Source organism: Aspergillus clavatus, genomic scaffold (genome assembly GCF_000002715.2).
Source record: "Aspergillus clavatus NRRL 1 1099423829802 genomic scaffold, whole genome shotgun sequence".
Taxonomy (NCBI): domain Eukaryota; kingdom Fungi; phylum Ascomycota; class Eurotiomycetes; order Eurotiales; family Aspergillaceae; genus Aspergillus; species Aspergillus clavatus.
This window is the reverse complement of record NW_001517097.1, coordinates 137,122-157,135: the sequence shown is the minus strand read 5'-3', so window position 1 is coordinate 157,135 and position 20,014 is coordinate 137,122. Positions and strand designations below refer to the sequence as shown.

The following is a 20,014-nucleotide window of genomic DNA, read 5'->3' as shown; positions in this document are numbered from 1 at the left end:
CCTTGCTGGATCGGATCCCCCCCCTCGTGGTTTAGTACACGAGTTTAAAATAAAGACAAAAACATTTACTACAATGGCAGACACCCCAGACTCTGAGAAAATCTCCATCACGATATGTGGGGACGGAGGATGCGGTATGTCTATTGTTTGTCTGAGTGTCTCACAATGCCGATTTGTCTTGTGAAAAAAAAAAAAAAGAAAAAAAAAAAGAAAAGGAATTCTCATTTTTTGGAGTGAAATCCTCGTCCATTGACTGGTTCTTTTTGTCCTGCAGGTAAATCATCGATTACTTTGCGACTGGTGCGCAGCGAATGGGTTCATGAGTGAGTTGACAAACTGGGGTGTTTTTTTTTGTTTTTGTTTTTGTTTTTGTTTTCAGGGAGGCCCAGGAACTATATAAATACTAATATGCGGCGGCATTCTAGATATGACCCAACCATCGGTAAAGCACTGTGCCCTTTTCTTGTCCTCAATGTGAGCAATTCTAACGCCAAGACCGGCTCTGTCGGAGGATAGAGGATTCATATTCAGTCACGCGTGTGGTCGATGGCATTCCCTATTGTCTGTCCATTACCGACACGGCCGGCCAAGAGGAATACCGCGGGCTCTTCGCGCTGTCCAACTTGAGATCAGATGCCTTCTTGCTTGTCTACGATATCACCAACACGTCGAGTCTGACCGCGCTGGATTATTTTATGGACCTGATCGACATCGAGGCAGAGCAACGCGCAGAGGATAATGCCCGCCTGCTCAGAGAACTAGGCGACAGTGCCCGCGACTTGCAGGTCGGCATGCCGCCCCCGGTGAAGATTGTCGCGGGCAACAAGTGCGATTTGAAAGACAGTCGAACGGTTGGCGCCAAAGAAGGGCTGGAATATGCCCGTCAACATGGCTGTGGCTTCATGGAGACAAGCGCGAGAGATATGGTCAATATCGAGGAAACCTTTGCCCGTGCGTCCAATCCCTCCTGCACTCGAGTGGCACACCCTATGAAAAGATCAAAAGTGAACTAATGTGCTCTCAAGTCATTGTTCGTCGCGTTGTTGAAGCACGTCGACTCCACTACCAGCAGAACCAAGCCACTGCTGATCCCGCTATAGCCGGGGCACCCTCAAGCGTGCAGGAACCTGCCGTATCGGTAGCCGATGACGCCGTAGCCGTGCAGCCACCCAAGGATACACGGCCCCGGCACAACCTTCTTTCTATTTTCGGAACGAAGGGGGGTAAGCGGGGAGCGCCAAAAGACGACCAGACAAACACGTCGAAAGAAAGCGCATCGGCACCGGCAACGACGCCGAATGACCAGAAGAAGAAACCAAGTCTCTGGAGACGTCTGCGTTGCTGGTGATCAGACGGTGGTGATCATCGACGTGAGTTGCAGTCTGTATCATACCTTTTTCTTGCATTGTTTTTTTTTTTGGTTTCCTTATACCCCCGCCATCTGCCTTTTTCGTCGCAATGACCTACCATGTATTCTAGATCACTTTCTTGGTACATACTTCCACAGGATCTTCTGAACCTTCTTCTCCTAGGATGGATATAGGTTCCATGTAAGCTAAAGAACTTGGAAATCAGGGCAACAACTCGCATTGCCACAGTGGAATGCAATCAACATCATCTTCACGAGTGGCACAGGCCCTGAATGAGATCATCAGGGGAAATCCGTTGACAGCCTCGGCATATTCAACGGTATTCTAGCATGGATGTAGCTTGAGTGAGATGACGAGGTCGACTTGGCCCCCCCTAAAAAGCGATCTGCTAGGAGATAATATGGACGGAATACGACCACGGCATTCTTCGTTGAACAAGCACTTTCGTTGGTAGCTCACGAGTCATGTCATGTCAGTCTAACTTGGAGTCTGTCGATCTACTTTATTGTAAGATAGTTTCAACTGCACATCAGAAGATTCTTTTGTTCAGTTGTCCAACAAGGACGGTCCCCTAGAGACAAGATTATCCTGCAAGCCTGTTAGATCCCACTTGTTCTTCTGTCAAGACCAAACAAGCCTGATTTACCTAACATCAACCATTTTGATCAGAATGGACTACCCAAATGTGGAGATTCATGCATTCGGGATAGAGCTGCATCTTGAGGATGCTGAATCAGGCAGACATCGACAAGAGAGACGAAAAACGAATTGTTCGAATCACCATCCATCCCCAAATGAATAGTGACAGCAACACTATCAACTTCCCCTCCCTCCCCCCTTCAAAGGACAATGTGGCGCAAATATGAAGTCAGCTAGCCAGGAGGGAGTCCAGCAGAGTACGTGACTCTGACATGTGTTTGGCCTGTCAGGAGCTGAGCGTGACAAATCATACCGCTAGGAAATGCTTTACTAGAGGATCACAGTGTCTTAGATAGGTTGTTGTCAATATGATTCAAGATCAATCCTGGGTTCTTTCTTTCAACATTTGAAAGAAGCATTGGCGAATCATCCAGATCGTTAGCATGACATGACCTGTGATCTCGGTTTTCGTATCAACGTCATTGACTTGAGATAGCACGGGTTTGAATCCCGCTCGGCGAACTCTAGATTACAGAAAAAGAAAGAACAAGAGAAAGAAAAATAAAATAAAATAAAATAAACTAAAGCAATCTATGGTCGGCCGATAGCCAGTTCAAAAGAACTTTCGGGTCTTCTAGTCGTAGTGGCCCGTTGAATGATCAGAATCATGGGCATCTAGACTCTCTCCATAGAACCACTGACTCGAATCGTGTCCATATCGAGTAATATCTGGTACAGTCGGGTCGGTAGGATACACTGACAGATTGGACCTTTCAGCAGACAATAATAGATAGTAGATACTAAATACCTACCGAGTAGAACCTGAGCCGGTCTGCCGCTAAGCTTCCATAGAATGACCCGAATATCCTAATGAACTCGGGAGTCGTGACTGGTTAACGATGAATCAGCGGAAGATGCAGCTTGTCTTGTTTACCTCTGTACAGAGTATGCATGGATGTTGGCATCGGTTGGTATGTGCCGAAATATTACCAGTAACAGAACCCATGTTATGAACATTACCACAAGAATTATGCTCAGAGGTGGAACGCATAATTTTGGATCCTACAATCTATGCCTAGTGCCTACTGTAGACTACTATGAGGATGATGTATGCAGGAGTAAGCATGCATACTACGGCATGTATCTTACGCTATTAGTTCTCAGCTCCTTTCCAGAGAGGATCTGGGTGCATCAAGACAGATATGTCACCGAACAGAGTGTTTTGCGTCTATACACTTGGGTTTGGGCCCCAGAGTCTTCATGATTGATACTCGATAGGGACTCCTCCCCATCTCGGATATACGGAACATGGGGGAATCGTGTGTCCGAGAAAACTTTGCCAATCCATCGACTGACTTGGCAAAAAGACAAGCCAACAAGGAAGGAAAACAAAAGCAGAGAGAACACCGAAGGATCAGGTATTCCATTGTCCATCTGGAGGGAGCAGAAATTCCTGGAAGAGGAAATTTCATTAAAATCAAGGAACCAACGAAGCCCGTGAGTTCTCCGAGGTCCGATCCAAGTCTCCGATCCCGAATACTGTATGTTTACTGTCATCGGTTGTTTGGTATTAATCTGCTTATGCCCAGGCGGTACTGTACACCTTAGGTTTGGATATCAGATTCATCATTCAGAGCATAGCCAAATAATATGGTAAAACCAGTACCGGGAATTAACATACAATACCATACAGCCGGGATTCAGGTAAGTTACCCAACCGGTATGACTACCTAAGTTACCTCTCGTTATGCCTCGTTATGGGGAGCCATACACTCCATACACTCCATACAATCCATACAATCCATACAATCCACAGATCACCCACCAACGCTAGTCCAGATCCATTTTTCCCTCTTTGGGTAAGCGGGCACTGCGTCAATTCGAGCAAAAGAGTCAAGAACCACCACTAACCAGTAGACTCAATACTAAGGACTAAGGACTATTGACTAAGGTACTAAGTTAACTCCCTCCCTAGCTAGCTACGACTAACTACTGTGTAATAATCACATAAAAAGTAAGTATTAGATCCTGATTATTCATTAGATTTCATTCTTTTTTATCTTATTTTTATTTTTATTATTTAATTTTTTTAAAAAAAAAAAAGAAAAAGAAAATCAAGGGAATATTAATCAGATACTAATCACGCCCTCTCTCTCTCATAATCATAATCATCATCACCCTTAGGATCGAAATAGTTTAAAGCTGTCAGCCCTCCCTCCATCAGCATCAGAGCTGACCTTGGAAATCCTCTCTAGCTTCCTTTCGCGACTCTCTGACCTCAAGTGGATAACTATAACCCCATCGACCCAGAACCTTGTCTTATATAATTGTCACACTGCAACCTTGTGCTGTCGGTCTGGTCTATCCTTGGGATTCGGGTGTCATTTCTGTTCTGGTCGACACTCTATTACATCTTCCTTTTCCCCTCGGACGATAGGATTGGTTCTCGATCTCTAACTCGCTTTTCTCTTTTGCTTTTTCTCTTTACTTAAGCTGCTTGCTTTCCCCCTACTCCCAACGAACTCTCGACAGCTTTCGGTATACTATCGGCCGCCTTCCACACACACACACACACACACACAAAACATTCACCTCAACTATTAGGCTGTTGTGCTACCTTCCCCGGACTGGGGATTGAGCTGCATTGGGGATTGCCATCACCATCCTCTTCTTCCAATAGTTTGATACTGTTATATATATTCCCCCCATAATGACGGCACGTCAATCGTCACCTACATCAGAACACTCGCACTCGGACAGCAATGTTCGCAAGCGAGTGTGTAAGGCGTGCGATCGATGTAGACTGAAGAAATCCAAGGTAAGCAAGATCAACGGTTCCCGCATCAGTGCGTCCTGATGCACTGACCCGGTGCAGTGTGACGGCGCCAATCCTTGTGGACGGTGTAGGGCAGACAATGCCATTTGCGTCTTCGGCGAGAGGAAGAAGGCTCACGATAAAGTGTACCCCAAGGGGTGAGCTTGCACCTTTCCTTTTTCTTTCACTCTTCTTTTCTTTTCTTTTCCTGGCAATCTAGCCATTGCCTGCCTTGCGTGTGTGTACAGAACATGGTGGTTGCTAACGCCGGTGTCTGGTATAGATATGTTGAGATGCTGGAGCAACAGCAGGCCTGGCTAGTATATGGGCTACAGGAACTATATCGACGCTCCAACGAGGGAGAAGGCTGGCCTGGCGAACCGTTGAAATGCGAATCAAATGGTCATCCGCTTACACACGACCTGCTCACTCGATTGGGTGCTCTCGACCATGCCAAAGGCGAACGGTTCGAGGAGAACACCGAAGTCATGCAACAGGAACTATGGAAGCAGAACGCCGGCAGCATGTCACGCCAGGATTCGTCGGACGGAAGCTCAGAGAGCGCGCAGTCACCAATACTCACCACCCGCTTCTCGGATCCTTTCTCGCGACATCAGCTCCCTCCTACGCCTCCTAACTTCAGCCCCACGTCACGCACCCAGGCGCCGACAATCAAATCGGAATCGCAGCTGCCTTCTCACCATCCTGCCTATGTTGCGCCCTTATCCATGCAGGGCGTGGTTAATCCCATTGCCCTGCAGGGCCCCCCACAATGGACCAACAACAGCTTCAATGCCTTTGACGACATCGACATGATGGGCACTTCCGATTTCACCAATCTTCCATTTGATGACCAAATATCATCACCGATGTTCAACCGCCAGATTCCAATGAGCTGCATGACATCGGCATCCTATCTGGATACGAAGAACGATTACGAAGATTTCAACCAATTTTTGAATCCGAATCCAACGGAGATCACTTCCATCTGAAATGCAGCTCACGGAAGAACTCTCCGGCAGAGACCCGAGACCGTCGACGTTTTTTTTTTTTTTTTTTTTTTAGACACGCCGTATGACGACGGGACGCATGTATCGCATTTTTTACATGTGCCTTTTTTTTCTTTTCTTACTCTTCATCGACCACTCCAACCCTTGAGAGGGATTGTTTCCCGTTGACGTTCCATCGAATGGAGACTATCCTAGGGTTGAAAAGTGGGGTCAACTACCCCATAATGTACAGTGCTCTTCCTTTCTTTTCTTCTATCATTCATTCAATTATCTGAATGGTGTTTTGGCGTTGAGGGTTTAAAACAGCCGGGAGGTATAATTGATTCAGGGAACTGTTACCCGGCGTGGTTACTATATCTTTTTGATCTACTTTTTTTGTTCTGGGGGATTTCAGCTTTATTTCCCGCTTGATGCATCTCTGGTCGTCTGGTTGGTGTGCCAGTGTTTGATGCGAGATCATCATGCCTATCACCGTTACACCATAGTGACCGAATCCGATTTGATACAAGAATGATCACCTCTCTCCTCAAGGAAGCTATGTCGATTGTCGAATAGTCTCATGATTAGATCACCTCTTGTGGTTTTCGTAGTAGGAGGAGAGATCACAACGATCATAGATTTTAGGTGACGTTGAGATCGGGTATCCATGACTAATCCCACAGTAAACAACGTCATCCATCACCGCATACAGTTAAGAACTTTAGATTGCACACTACCATTGGCATCTAATCTTCCTAGTCTCCTACTCTTACTTCGTGGAGACATGGAGTAGATGGTTCGTACAACTACAAGAGGTACTACGAAGGAAATAATAACGTAGAGGTGTTTGCCAGTCGTTAGCCACTTTTCGAATCGGTCAATCACAAATTCACAAGCCAGGATTAACTCTCTTTGCCGAACTAATCGGTGATTACTTGATGATCGAGGAGGATCCGCTACCAAAGTGTCTAATCAGTACACAGAATGAGGCTATGATTATGGCATCAAGAGGCTCATCCTGGTGCTGCTTCTTTTCTTTAGCTTTCATGGTTGTTTGGTTTGTATCTATCATTTCCATCGAATCACATTCCAGCCACTTCGGTCTGAGTGCTGACTTGCAAATGAGACGAGAGAGAAGAAGAGCAAAAAAAAATACGACGGTCTACTGACTAGTGACTATGGAGTACATACTTCGAATTATCCCCACCTTGAAGGTATTCCAGCGCCGACTTTCCAAGTCTCTAGCCTGTCTCCACGGTTCAGCCAGAAGTCGGCAGGTCGGCACCCTCGAATCCTTTTTCGAATATTACCTGAGTCTCAGAGTGTTATTAGGTCCCGGACAACAAGCGAGACTCACGATGATTTCCCGGCATCGGTTTTCGAGACGAGACTATAATGGAATGGCTGTGGAACTCGAAAGGCTTTTAGAGTTATGGGCCATGGGCCATGGCTCGTTCCCAGTTCCCGATTTTCCATCGGAACTTGGTACCTGTTTTAGGGATTTCAAGGGATTTGGGAATTGACCTTGTGTTGTTGTGCGACTATGCGTACTGCGTAGGTTGGACCACTAGATACTAACTACATATTTAGTATACCGAGTGTACCCTAATGAATATAATCCTACAGAGTAGGATGATCTTGATATCTCTTTTGACTCAGACAACAACAGTATTCTTTTTGACTAATCCTCATGGTCAAGCATGTAGATGCGATTGGTTCCTGTCTAGAATTTAGTAAACCTCGAGATAAGATGCTACTGTATCAACTATCTACCCCCTTTGGGAGCCGGAGTCAACATCTCCTTTAGGAATTCCCCGATTCGCAAAGGATGTGGAAGGATTATTAAGCGATTACTGATCATCCTCATACGATCAATCAAAATGATACAATCAGAGCTCTTTTCGAGGTAGATTATGTATGTACATAGACCAAAACTACCTAGAACACTGTTTCAAGTTGGCCAAGCTGAACCCGTTGAATCACGAATGCTCACCTCATCAGGACGAACCTGCATTAATATGCTGCATACTGCATAGCCTATAGTTCTGCTCGGCTTTCGGGGTTTCGGCGGAGGACGCTCTCCATGAGCCCCGAACCGGGGTCATTTATACTCCAGAGGATCTGGAGTGAGGAGATATGCCTTACTCTGTAGTCTGTACTCAATTAGCGTGCAGCACGATAGAATCATCTTACTAAAGGTTCAAAAGATCTCCCCAACTAACCACAGCACCGTCTGGAACCTCCGCAGACGTGCGCTTCTGTCTTCCCAAGTCATTGTTCTGCCTGGGGCATCAACAGGCCGGAAGATTACTAAATTAGGCAGAGTTTGGTCAACCTCAGGCTACCTATCAACCTCCTTTAGCCTAAAGCAAGTGCCCGTTTACCAACAACAACCCTCGCGAAGGTGTCTCCAGCTCTCACGCGCCAATTCAGAGCAGACAATGCGGACAACCCCTACTGGCCATTTTAGCCGTCGAGAGGACAAGATAGGGCCCCCCCAGTATGGAGAAACCACTGCTCGACGGAGAATCGACCCAGTCGCATTTCAGGCGCCGGTGCTGTTTTTCCACCCTGCCACTATATAAATGATCGCCGGGTTGCGGGGTCACGTATTTATTGTTGCGACGTCGGCCCCTCGCGCCAGAATCAATTGCTTTTCTACAACACACTTTGCTCTTGCGAACAGCAGCTTCACCTCATCCCCGTCCATCGTGTCATATAACGGAAAACAGAGGAAAGAAAAAGGAACGACGCACCACGAGCATCATGTCTGGAGAATCCGAGTTCACCTTCCTGCCTCTCGGGGCCATCATTCAAGAGTTCCGCATCGCGGGCAAGAACATCGTGCTCGGTTTCAACACCCAAGAACAGTACGAAAAGTATAACTCGCCGCACTTTGGCGCAACAATTGGTCGCGTGGCCAACCGTCTCAAGGGCGCCGTCATCCACAACCTCAGCGGCCGCGACTACACCCTGGCCCAGAACGACGGGCCCAACTCCCTGCACGGAGGCGAGAAAGGCTGGGGCAAGTGTGTCTTCGACGGACCGCATACCGTCAGACGCCACGGTCACGATGCCTTGATGTTCAAGTACCTCAGCAAGGACGGTGAGGAGGGTTTCCCGGGGACAGTGGAGCTGCGTGTCTGGTACACGGCTAGCAAGGAGGACGTAGATAGCCCCAGCTCCAAGACCGTTCTCACTGCCGAGTACGAGGTTGAGTTTGTGGGTGATGAATGCGAAGAGACGGTGGTCAACCTGACCAACCACAGGTACGTGTTGACAACGAAAGCCAAAACGCTTAGCTGCTTCGATCAAGTAGTGCAGCGGTATCATCATCTAGCTCCAAACATCAAACTGACCGGGTTGGATGTTAGTTATTTCAACCTTGGTAACGGCCCAACCATTGAGGGCACTAAGGCCCAGCTCGCCACCGCAGACTACCTGCCCATCGACCCCACCGGCATCCCCCTCGGCAACTTTAGCAAGTTCCCGATTGATGTTCTGAAGCCCTTTAACCTCGGCCCATCCGAGCCTCAGATTGACGACGTCTTCGTGATGGAGACCGACCCCTCGAAGATCCCACTGGACACGCGCACCCAGCCTCTGAGGCTGCTGGGACAGTTCAGTCACCCAGACACCGGCCTGCACCTGGAGATACACAGCACCGAGCCCGCATTCCAACTATACACGGGCAAATACATCGACGTGCCCGCGATGGACGGATTGCCAGCACGCGGCCCCGGCGCGGGATTTTGCGTAGAGCCCAGCCGATACGTCAATGCCGTCAACGAGCCGGCATGGCGGTCAATGGTAGTTTTGAAGAAGGGACAGATTTTTGGATGCAAGACGGTATACAAGGCCTGGAAGGCATGAGCGTTGGTTATCCAATAACAACATTTGATAGGAAACAATATTCTGTATACATAACTAAGCCCATTAATTAAAAAAAATAATATATATATATATAAAAAAGCCTTGAATATCGGCTTTGGCTTGAGTCAATGATCCTTGACTTTTTTTTTTTTTTTTTTCTTTTTTCCCCCCTCGTTCCTTTTATCCCTCATGTAATTTCTGTTCCTGCGATTTTCGCCAATTTTCGTGCCCCGCCAAACATCGTCCGATGCTCATGCAGTTCTGCCAGGCTTGCCAGCTAAAACTACTATTATGTGCCGAATACCCTTATCTCCGTGGACATGTGGAATTGTGGATAGGGCTCCGAGAAGGACCCGTCATCACTCATCCATCAGCCATCAGCCATCAGCCATCAGCCATGATCCAGAGTTCCAGACTAAAGCCAAACACTCATGACTCCAGACTTCCAGTACAACTTTGGAAGACGCTAGACTATCCGATGCTGAGAATTTGAGATGCTGACTCGATGATCATGGTTTTTGTGTGTATGTACTATGTAGTATGTACTATGTAGTTCTAGTTTCCACTTCCCACTCCCAGTATCCAGATTCCCGAGTTGAGCCTTTTGACACGGGGATCCACTCCTTTCAGTCTAGAGAATAAGAAAAAAAAAAGAAAAAAAAAAGAATCTTGAGTCTTGACTCTTTGCTTGACCTTTGACCTGAGGGCTGATGGGCATCTGTCAAGCCCTGGAGCCGCACGTGCATTAGGTTCGACACTACCCGTACAGTACGGAGTAGTTAATTACTCCGTAGTTAGAAGAGCGAAAAGAGTAAGAAGCAAGCAACGAGATTAATCCCATTACATAGCAGTTCTGGGCTGGGAGGATCTTGTCCCTTTGTCAGGACTCAGAGACCAGAGTCAGAGGTATCCCCAAGTTCCCAACTAGTTTCCGTACTAACGGTTTGTTTTTTGACATGGACCTGAAAATCGCTCATTGATTCTCTGGGATTGCCAAGAGCTTCGAGAATCCAACTATGATCCTTCTAGCGTCGAGGGATCGTCGCATTTCTTTGACACTTTTGACACCCAGTACGTTAGTGAGCAACAGTGTCAAAAGTAAGATACGGAGAACGGACTAAGTATGGAGTCCTTCACTGTCAGCCTGACCCGACTCTGCGTCTTGACTCTTGGAGGTTGAACAGCTTGACAGTCAGCAGCTATACTGGTTCGATGCTGTGGTACTGAGTTCTCTGGATTATATATCATTCTTCATAAATTGTCGAGGTTTTTTTTTTGGGGGGGGGGAGGGGGGGGGGAAGGGAATGAATGGATCCTCAGTTGGTCGCATAACTTAGTATACAACTACAGTATGCATAAGTTGCTGGATTTTCGAGTGTCGATGGAAATTGATGAAAATGGAGGATGATAGTCTCATCAGTTGCCGGTCTGTAGTATAATCTTCCTCTCAAAAAGAGTAACCGATCATCATCATCATCAACAACAGATGAGTTCCTTTCGCTACTTAAATGACGATTATGCTGCGAATCATTCATTCAGTAGATGCTCGTACCTGGATCAGGATGATGAACCTGGGATACCCTAGGTAAGTATTGTAACCGTATATATTCTTACCAAATACCATATTTCAATACATACCGTATTGATACCAGATACCATACCGTACAGCTGCCGGGACTGTGGAATACCCGTACAAAATACTGTGTAGTTATTATTATACTCTTACACTCTGTATCCCGGAGGGTCTAATCACAACTCATTCCGTCTTACTTACAATTATAGCGTCTCTCATAGTCATGGAGGGATTGGCTGGCTCGGAACGGAGACTTCCCAACCTTCCGAAGAGCTTGGCATGGTTCTTCTGACTCCCTGACTCTGAGTCGTCCTCTCGTTGAACGGCGATACAGAGGAAGGGGATTTCCCAGATGTATCGGCGTCTTCTCGACGAACTAGTTAACTACCCCGTGTTGTGGCGGGATGAAATATCTTTCTCCACGGACTGGGTATTTGACTTTGGTCAGCCCATCGCTGCGGAGTGCGGACGACCGGCGACATATGCCGGCGACATTTTATCCCTGGTCAGCGGTTCAATAATATAGGGCAGGGTTTGGTATATCCGTCCTAAACCCGAAGGACAATCCACGAGATATATCGTGGCACCGTTCAAAACGAGCCGAGCGCCGAGAGATACCAAATCAAAAGAGGCAGTGTACCTGAGTGACTGAGTCGTCAGTGTCCGGCCTGTCTGATTTTCAGGACAGAGCTTCGGCAGTACCAACTACCAACTACCAGGAGCGGTCTGACTCTGACGGCCAGCGGGCCAGCTGGCCAGCTGCAATATTGAATATTCGTATACGGAGTATAGGCTTTCTAGCTAGCTCTACTCGAGAGCCCGGTGGACCAGTGGATGGATGTCATACTCATGCTCCGCAGAGAGATCGAACATGCTCTCGACTTCCAATGGCGATGCTGTGCTCCATAGTCCATACTCCATACCACAAGAGGAAACGGTACGAGCTGCATCGGTGGCTTGTAAGTTGTCGTTGATCGAGATCCGTTCCTCGTACGACGTAGCGAATACGACTCATGGCCAAGACAAGTAGAAGTTAAAGAACATCGGAGATCGAGACTCCAGCAGAATGGTTTGCTGCTGCCTGACACATCAGTATATTGCGCCCTTCCTATCCGATGACGATTGACATCTCAGTGGAGTCCCTCGTGGCAGTGTTTTTTCTTGACTTAAAGTCAAATCCCTGGCTCGAGCCTCGAGTTGATCTTATTCTTGTGTTTTTTTTTTTGGTCGCATCTCATATGGAGTAAATGTTTACTATGTAGTTTTAATGGGAGGCTCTGACACTAATACTGTAATACTGTACTCTCTGACACCGGGCTATACAAACATCAGCCATCTGTTCAATACTCGTTTTCATGGGTATGCAATACACACTCTGAAGAGCTTCCAGCGAGATGTCCATCACATCGCAGATCTCTCAACTTCTCAAGTCTTGACGACACTAAACTGCCACGAGGAATATGCCGAAGTCACCTGACTGTTCCGATACAAGCCGATCCACGTGATGAGCCCCGGATCTGGCCGATGCCCCGCGTGGGGTTAAGCCGATATTGATAGCAGTGTTGCAGGCCTCAGATCTGCAGAATCATGTCTTTCCACTACGACAAAGTGCATTACTTCATTCTTAGGGTACTGTACTAGGCTATTGATTGCATACTTGACCTCTCGCGACTTGCACTACACCCTCTCTTTTATCGCTGACAGAATCCTGCCCCGCGCGCTATCGCAACTCGGCCTCGCAATCGCTCACAGAACCCCAATCCATCGGTCAATTCGGTTCTTCTACAAAGATTCAACATGGCATCGGCTTATGGAGATCTGCGTCACTTGCTGCCGAGCAGTTATAAACGGTCAGTCACTGCGTGGCTGGAGGAGGACTGTCCCAGCTTCGACTATGGTGGCTTTGTGGTGGGTGAGTCAGAAGGAGAGGCTCGGTTATTGGGGAAAAGCAAGGTATATCACGCAATAAGCCTGTGTGTGGGTTGGAAGGGATAAACTGACCTAGATAGGGCGTTGTTGCAGGTGTACCCTTCTTCGACGAGGTCTTTTCCCAGCTAGGATGCACGTATGTTCGGTTCAACCACTGGGGACCACCCCCCCGTCTCTTGATCCAAGAGCAAAACAAGACTGATGAAAGGAAACAGGGTGGAATGGCACGTCAAGGAAGGCGAGACCATTGAACCGATCAAGCACTGCGCAACCGTCCGCGGCCCCATCCGCCAGATCCTCCTGGGCGAGCGCGTCGCCCTCAACATCCTCGCCCGCTGCTCCGGCATCGCAACCAAGAGCGCCACGCTCGTCGCCGCCCTCCGCGCCCACGGCTGGAAGGGCATCCTCGCCGGCACCCGCAAGACGACCCCGGGCTTCCGCGTCGTCGAGAAATACGGCATGCTCGTCGGCAACGCAGACCCCCACCGCCACGACCTCAGCTCCATGACCATGCTCAAGGATAACCACGTCTGGGCCTGCGCCAACAACCGCTCCGCCGCGGACGGCGGCTCTGCCCCGGCCTCCGCTAACATCCAGTCCATCGCCGCGGCGATCCCGCGCGCCGTCCACGCGGCCAAGGCCACCGGAGGCTTCTCCACCAAGGTCGAGGTCGAGTGCCGGAGTCTCGAGGAGGCCAATGCCGCCATCGACGCTGGCGCGGACGTCATCATGCTGGACAATTTCACCCCGGACGGTGTCCGTGACGCCGCCCGGCAGCTGAAGCAGGATTGGGCCGGGAAGGGCAAGTCGTTCCTCGTCGAGGTCAGCGGCGGCTTGAATGAGTCCAATGCGGCTTCCTATGCCTGCCCGGATGTGGACATCCTCTCAACCAGCTCGATTCACCAGGGCACTGGCATCGTGGATTTCTCCCTCAAAGTGTCGTTGCGGTAGATACTTATCTTTTCTTTCGGAGGTAGATCGTTTTGTTTATATACTAGCATGGCAACGGGCATGGAAGTTTTCGGCTCTGTATGAATAATGATGTGACGGAGAAGATATCTCATCTAGTAGGCCGCCTTGTAGTATGCATACATATACTCAATTGGCTCCCTCGGTCGTAGGGCAGTACGAAGATGATAGAAATATATGACAGCATGATGTTCTCATCTCGCTCTTTTGTACAACCGCCCAGTGACCATGAAAAAAAGTATTTATTCCAAGCACCAACGAAAATCAATGGGTATATAGTACATGCAAAGACAGGTACAATATAAAATTATGCAACGAATAACACCTTGACAAACAACAGCCGCTAGAATGCATAGAAAACCAAGACTGGAGGGAGACAACGCCTCCACGAACTCCTGATACAGGACGGAGGAGATACAAAATAGGTACACCAAAAACAAAAAAAAAAAAAAAAAAATATCGAGAAGCCCTGCAGAGAAAGGGGTCAGACTTCTATGTCAACACAGATTCCCTCTCCCTCACTTGAACTCTGCTCTTCATCTCGATGACGGCCGTAATCGTCGCCACCGCCTGCGTTGGAACGGCCGGAGTTGTGCAGTCGACTGCGATCGTAATCATCATCAGTCGAAGTTTCCGCCGATATTCCTCGACGCATGCGATGTCTCTCCAGTTCGGCGCGTAGCCTTTGATTTTCCGCATCCCGCTCCTCCAGGCGCTTCCGCGCTCCGTTACGGTCCAGCAGTCGAGCCTCTCGCTCCGCCTTCAACCTCTTCTCCAATTCTCGCAAGCGCTGAATCCACTTGTCGTTGCCGCCTGGGTCGGCGGATACATGTCGGGAGCGCGAGCTGGGAACCATGGCTCCTTCATGGTCGGCTAGTGGCGATGAGGAGGATGCCGCCGAGATCTGCGATGGCTGCGGGATACCTGATGTTGAGCTCCGGTGGAGGATTCTCGACAAATGCGGGCTCCCCGACTTCTCGATGATCGAACGATGGCGCACCAAGGATGAGGGATCTGCATCGGCCCCGGACTCCGCGCTCAATGTTCGGCTGGGTGAATGTGGGGTGCTCTGTCCCATTCCGGCAGCCACAACAGCAGCCGAAGTAGGGCCGCGGATACGCGAGTTGGATTGAAGCAGGTTCAGCTCCGCCTTCAACAGACGGTTCTCGCCGCGTAGCTTGGCCATCTCGGGCGACATGCCAGATTGGCTCTTGCTATGCTGTTGTGCCCGCATACTCATCATCGACTCCTCGAGACGATCAAGCTTCTTGATTCGCAGGTTCATGATATGTTCAAGGTTCTGATACTGCTTGGTCAGATCGCGCTCGACGCCCCTGATGTCGCTCTTGAAGCCTGCTATCTTGCTCTCCACCGTCTTGACAGCTAGCAAGAGATTTCGGCTGAAACCTGGCCAGAAGAGTATGTTGCCAATCACCTCCTGGCTGGGCAAATTTCCGTTGATGAGACTGTTCGAGTGTGCCCAATCTGGCCCGCACATTGCCGAGAGCCGCTTCCACATCGTCAGAAGCATCGAGTTTCGCTCGTTCAGCTGCTCTCTGAACTGCTGTTCGACACTCGTAAACCGCTTCCGATCCTGATTCCGAGCATTCTCCAGCTCCGTAATCCGCGAGTTACTCTGGGTGATGGTACGAGATGCTTGATGATGGGATTTGAGAGCCTGCTCGAACGACTGCTTGTCGGCTCGGCGGGCCTGTCGTTCGCGTTCGAGCAGCTCGGCCAGTTTGCGCGATTCGAGCCCGTGGCTCTCGAGCAGGGCATCGCGGTTCCGCAGCAGAGACTCTGTTTCATCGAGTTTCGACCGGACACTTTCGAGTTCCAAGGCGGTCGATTCGAGCTCCTTCTGGAGTTTCATAATGTTGGAGATCAGGCTGGAACGACTGCCGGTGAGATCGCCGAGTGTCTCTCGCAGGTTGTTCTCCAAGTCCATCAACCGCTCTCGCCAGGTTGCCGTCTCGATCTCCTGCGCTGACAGACTCTTCTTGAGCTTGCGCGCCTCTTCCTTGGCCATGGAGGCTTCCCGATTGAGCTCGTTCACAATACGCTGAACCTCTTGTTTCTCCTGGCTTCCGACGACCTCTCGCTGATGCCGCTCCTCCGCCAGGCGAGCTTCCAACTCCCTGGTCTTGTCCCGTTCGCTTTGCAGACTCAGCAGGTATGTTTTGAGCTCAGACTCTAGATCGCCGATTCTGATCTTATCACCTTCCTGCTCCTCTCGCAGGAACGCAATCTCATTCTGGCTGGATTCGATTTGAACGGTTAGACGCTGCACCTTAGTGTTGGCTTCGTACAGGTTCTTTTCCAAAGTCTCCATCTCCTGGTTACAGTTCTCGAGTTCCCGCTGGACCGCTTCATAGCGCTGCAGGTTGTTCTGCGCATCTTCCTCGAGCCGGATGATCCCTTCACTGGCCGAACGCATCTCGGCTTGTAGTGCTCGGAGGTTCTCGTCCTGGCTTCTGAGCTCCTCCTCGAGTTGTTGGCACTCCTCTGTCTTCTGTCGGACTGTCTCGTCCATCATATCTAATTCCTCCTGAGCCTCGGCCTCCAATTGTGCGTATTCGGCCTCAAGGTGGGCCACACGTTCGGCAGCCTCTTGCCGGACTTGATCGCACTCTTGTCGCGCGGCCTGCAGCCATTCTTCGAGCTGATCCGCCTCCTCCTGATATTGGGTGTCAAGAGCTTCGTATTCCTTGCCCCGTTCCTCCATTTGAGCTTTGAGAGTCTGGTTCTCCAGCTTCAGCGCAGACACTTGATCTCGCAGCTCCCCAATCCGAAGTTCCAAGTCCTCACGCTCCGCATGATCGCCTCGCAACGGTCCTGTGCCGTCACTGACCCGAGACGGTGATCTGCCGTGAGCGCGCGACGCAGAGCGATCAAAGATGCTGTCCCCAGCAACTGACCGTCCGCCGTCGCGGCGTTGACCGAGCTTCAGCTCCTCAATCTCTTGGTAGAGCCGCTCCTTCTCCTTGTTTCGAGAGGTAAGCATGGAAGTCTGGGCGCTGACTTCTCGCCGTAATTCTGCGTTCTCTTGTCTGAGCAGCCGTAGCTCTTCCACGAGTGTTTCACTAGATGAGCTACCAAGAGTCGGAACCCGGCCTATATCCCGGTCGGAGACTGTCGTGTAGGAGACCATGGATCCCACCCGGTCGCGATGCCTTGATAGTGAGGGCGCAACAAGGAAATTCAGTTCGTTCCGGAGGCCCAGTACTTCGTCTTGGAGCCTTTTGTTCTCGTCCTCTACCTGTTCCCGCGCTGCAGCTTCTGCATCCAGCATGTCTTTCCACATGTCCTGTAGAACCGCCATGTCAGCATTAATGTAGGAAGGAGACAGAGATTGTGAAACATTGGTGTTTAGTACCCTCTCTTCCCTTGCACCGACCTCTGAGCCTGCGGGGCGGTCGCTTAATGCTTTCACCATCTCAGCTAGTCTCCTTTTCTCGCTCTCCTTGACCATGCTCTCGGACCGCAGCCTCTCTATCTCGAGTTCATACGTCTCCATCCTCTCCCGTAGATAGAGTATCTCCTCATCTTGAGCTGCATCGCGAGAGTCCTCGTCCGAGCCCTCGGGATCGTGGTTCGCCATCGATTCCTTATCAGATTGTTGGTCCTTGAGTTGCTTCTCTAGATCACGAATCTTTCTCTTTAAACTCTGATTGTCCTTCTGTAGCTTGAGTTTATCCGACTTCAACTCGACATTTTCCGAAATCAGTTCCTTGATCCCTTCCTCGGAGCGCCTGTTCAAGGCCTCGTTGAGGAAGTGTATCCGCATCTTCAGGTCGAAGTTCTCCTTCGACAGACGGTCAATCGTGCTGCTTTGCTCCTTGAGAGTCATGGTACGGCCACTCCGAGCAAAACCGGGAGTGGCGATGGCGGCACGCTTGTCAGGCGAGAGTGAGCGACCAGCAAGATCTTCCTGAAACTTTCTGGCAAATGCACTTGGTACTTGGACATCTCGGATGCGCTCTGCAATGGCGGTGTCCGTCGGAAAGGCATTTTCGCGAGACTTGGCCCTCGGTGTCATTGGGTCCTGAGCATCTCCAGCAGCGAAGCCCCGCTGTTCCTGTTGTTCTCCGTCCTTTTGCTGCTGCTGCTGCTGCTGCTGTTGAGCCGAGCCTGGTCGCGATTGGAGGTTTCTCTCTTCTTCGGCCAAAGTTTGCAAACCCCCCTCTGCAACTCCACTGGCGTTTCTCTTCTCCAAGATATTCTCATCGCTGAGGGCGGATATACCGGAAGCCATGCTACCCAGGCTGATCGATCTCGTAAGGTTGTCGCGCTGGTCCACCTGCAGAGTATGAGGGTTCTCCGGAACCGCGCCGCCGGACTGAAGTGCGTAGTCAGCGCCCAATGTCGCGTCGCTGTTGGTTGTCTCGGTGTTGTTACTAGCAATTGATGAGTATGAGAGGCGATGGGAGGATTGGCGACTCGTCAAATACTTCGGCCGGCTCCCTCTGTGACTGTTCGCCCGGGACGATGTCTCTGTATCTCGGCCATTGTCAGTTTGGAAAAGCCTGGAGCGTTCTGGATCCGAGCTCCGAAAACTTGTCTGTATACTTAGATTAGATGGGTGTGTCAACCGATCCAGATCCAATGTCGCAGACGCGCCAGTCTCCTCGGAGGTAATGTCTTTCGATGAATGCAAATCGGCCGAAAACCCAGATTGCACTCGATTCAGCGACCTCGTTGCAGCTTCGGCCGCCGGCGATGAAGCCACTATCTCCAGCATAGTGGTTTTGTCTTCGCGTTGCCCAGAAGTGACGGAGGGCGTAACATCCAAGTCCTGGGGGTTGGCTGCGCCGCGACCCAGAGTCGGTGTTTGCGGGATAGGTATCCGGTCGCTCGTCGATCTCGAGTCTTGGTTCGTATCGTCTGGTGTCGCAAAGGCGGATTGATTGTCCTCGGATGTACTGGATTCATGGGCAGTTTCGCTGGGTACCCCTATCAAAAAGGTATCGTCAACACCAGCAGCCTGGTTTCGAGTAGCGACCTCGATCGTCGACGGTTCGGGTAAGAAACTCGACTCCATATCCATCAGCTTCCTTCGCATTTCCTTCTCCTCCAAGAAGGTCTGATTATCTGCGCGCTCGTGATCTCCGTCATCACTGGACAGGAACAGACTGCTATCGTCGTGGTCAGGGAGAGGAGGGAGGTGGGACATGATGGAATCCTCGTGATCTGACGGGTCGATCGTCGATGCGGGTTCGTCATATTGATTTAAATCGAGGGTCGTCTCGTCTTGCGTGTGGTAGAATTCGCTCTCTGTATCGTGAGTGTCGTCCATGGTCGTACTGCCGCCGGGGAGAGAATCCCCCCGTGTATCCTCCACCACCATCAAATCCACAGGGTCGCAAAACACGTCCTCCGTCGTAGAAAAGTCGTCCTCTGAGTCAAGGTCGTCCGGTATCGAAACACAAGACGGAAGGTGCTCTAAGTGTGTGCACTCGATTGGATTGAAGATCTGGGACGGAGAGGAGGGCGCAGATTCCGTCGACATGGTGACGGGCCGTGACATATTATTATTATTGTTATTTAGTCTAGCTTAGACTGACGTTGGGGCGTCTGGGCGCTCCGTCTGCTTTGCTCCACAACCACCTAGACGAATTAGCTTGGTTCGGAGCTCTCAAGGTATGTTCATGGAGCTAGGCTTCGTGTTTAGCGTACTGTCTCTACCTCTGTCTTTGATGATTATGATCGGACTTGGCCTCCCACAATGGGCTGTTCCTCCGCGATCATCGAGACAGGATCATCAGACCATCGACCGCTGTAAATTAGAAACACTTGACTGAGAGTGCAAACAATGAGAGCGATGAGAATAGAGATAAGGATGAAGCCAGGAAGACGG

At 50.0% G+C, this 20,014-nt stretch overlaps 5 protein-coding genes across 5 annotated transcripts, besides 14 other annotated features; 4 read left to right on the top strand and 1 right to left on the bottom strand.

The window, feature by feature from the left end:
* Positions 1-73: 73 nt before the first annotated feature.
* ACLA_033750 (putative RAS small monomeric GTPase) lies at positions 74-1,348 on the top strand (the record flags this gene model as incomplete). Its single annotated transcript, XM_001270597.1, has 3 exons — positions 74-134; positions 517-951; positions 1,026-1,348. The coding sequence occupies 3 exons, from the start codon at positions 74-76 to the stop codon at positions 1,346-1,348; spliced, it is 819 nt and encodes a 272-aa protein (XP_001270598.1).
* Positions 184-214: a microsatellite.
* Positions 345-376: a microsatellite.
* Positions 346-376: a microsatellite.
* A 1,219-nt stretch (positions 1,349-2,567) lies between the features above and the next one.
* Positions 2,568-2,595: a microsatellite.
* Positions 2,596-3,775: 1,180 nt separating this feature from the next.
* Positions 3,776-3,822: a microsatellite.
* Positions 3,823-4,567: 745 nt separating this feature from the next.
* Positions 4,568-4,591: a microsatellite.
* A 128-nt stretch (positions 4,592-4,719) lies between these two features.
* On the top strand, positions 4,720-5,816 carry ACLA_033740 (Zn(II)2Cys6 transcription factor domain-containing protein; the record flags this gene model as incomplete). Its single annotated transcript, XM_001270596.1, has 3 exons — positions 4,720-4,827; positions 4,885-4,982; positions 5,108-5,816. The coding sequence occupies 3 exons, from the start codon at positions 4,720-4,722 to the stop codon at positions 5,814-5,816; spliced, it is 915 nt and encodes a 304-aa protein (XP_001270597.1).
* Positions 5,002-5,032: a microsatellite.
* Positions 5,817-5,865: 49 nt separating the features above from the next.
* Positions 5,866-5,887: a microsatellite.
* Positions 5,888-8,579: 2,692 nt separating this feature from the next.
* On the top strand, positions 8,580-9,686 carry ACLA_033730 (aldose epimerase family protein; the record flags this gene model as incomplete). The annotated part of the gene is made up of 2 exons (XM_001270595.1): positions 8,580-9,082; positions 9,188-9,686. 2 exons carry the CDS (start codon positions 8,580-8,582, stop codon positions 9,684-9,686), a joined length of 1,002 nt encoding a protein of 333 aa, XP_001270596.1.
* A 140-nt stretch (positions 9,687-9,826) lies between these two features.
* Positions 9,827-9,851: a microsatellite.
* Positions 9,852-10,054: 203 nt separating this feature from the next.
* Positions 10,055-10,085: a microsatellite.
* Positions 10,086-10,211: 126 nt separating this feature from the next.
* Positions 10,212-10,240: a microsatellite.
* An 86-nt stretch (positions 10,241-10,326) lies between these two features.
* Positions 10,327-10,353: a microsatellite.
* A 2,703-nt stretch (positions 10,354-13,056) lies between these two features.
* ACLA_033720 (nicotinate-nucleotide diphosphorylase (carboxylating)) lies at positions 13,057-14,139 on the top strand (the record flags this gene model as incomplete). Its single annotated transcript, XM_001270594.1, has 3 exons — positions 13,057-13,212; positions 13,269-13,324; positions 13,404-14,139. The coding sequence occupies 3 exons, from the start codon at positions 13,057-13,059 to the stop codon at positions 14,137-14,139; spliced, it is 948 nt and encodes a 315-aa protein (XP_001270595.1).
* Positions 14,140-14,589: 450 nt separating this feature from the next.
* Positions 14,590-14,614: a microsatellite.
* A 27-nt stretch (positions 14,615-14,641) lies between these two features.
* ACLA_033710 (putative anucleate primary sterigmata (ApsB)) lies at positions 14,642-19,666 on the bottom strand (the record flags this gene model as incomplete). Its single annotated transcript, XM_001270593.1, has 1 exon — positions 14,642-19,666. One exon carries the CDS (start codon positions 19,664-19,666, stop codon positions 14,642-14,644), a length of 5,025 nt encoding a protein of 1,674 aa, XP_001270594.1.
* Positions 18,255-18,280: a microsatellite.
* Positions 19,667-20,014: the final 348 nt, after the last annotated feature.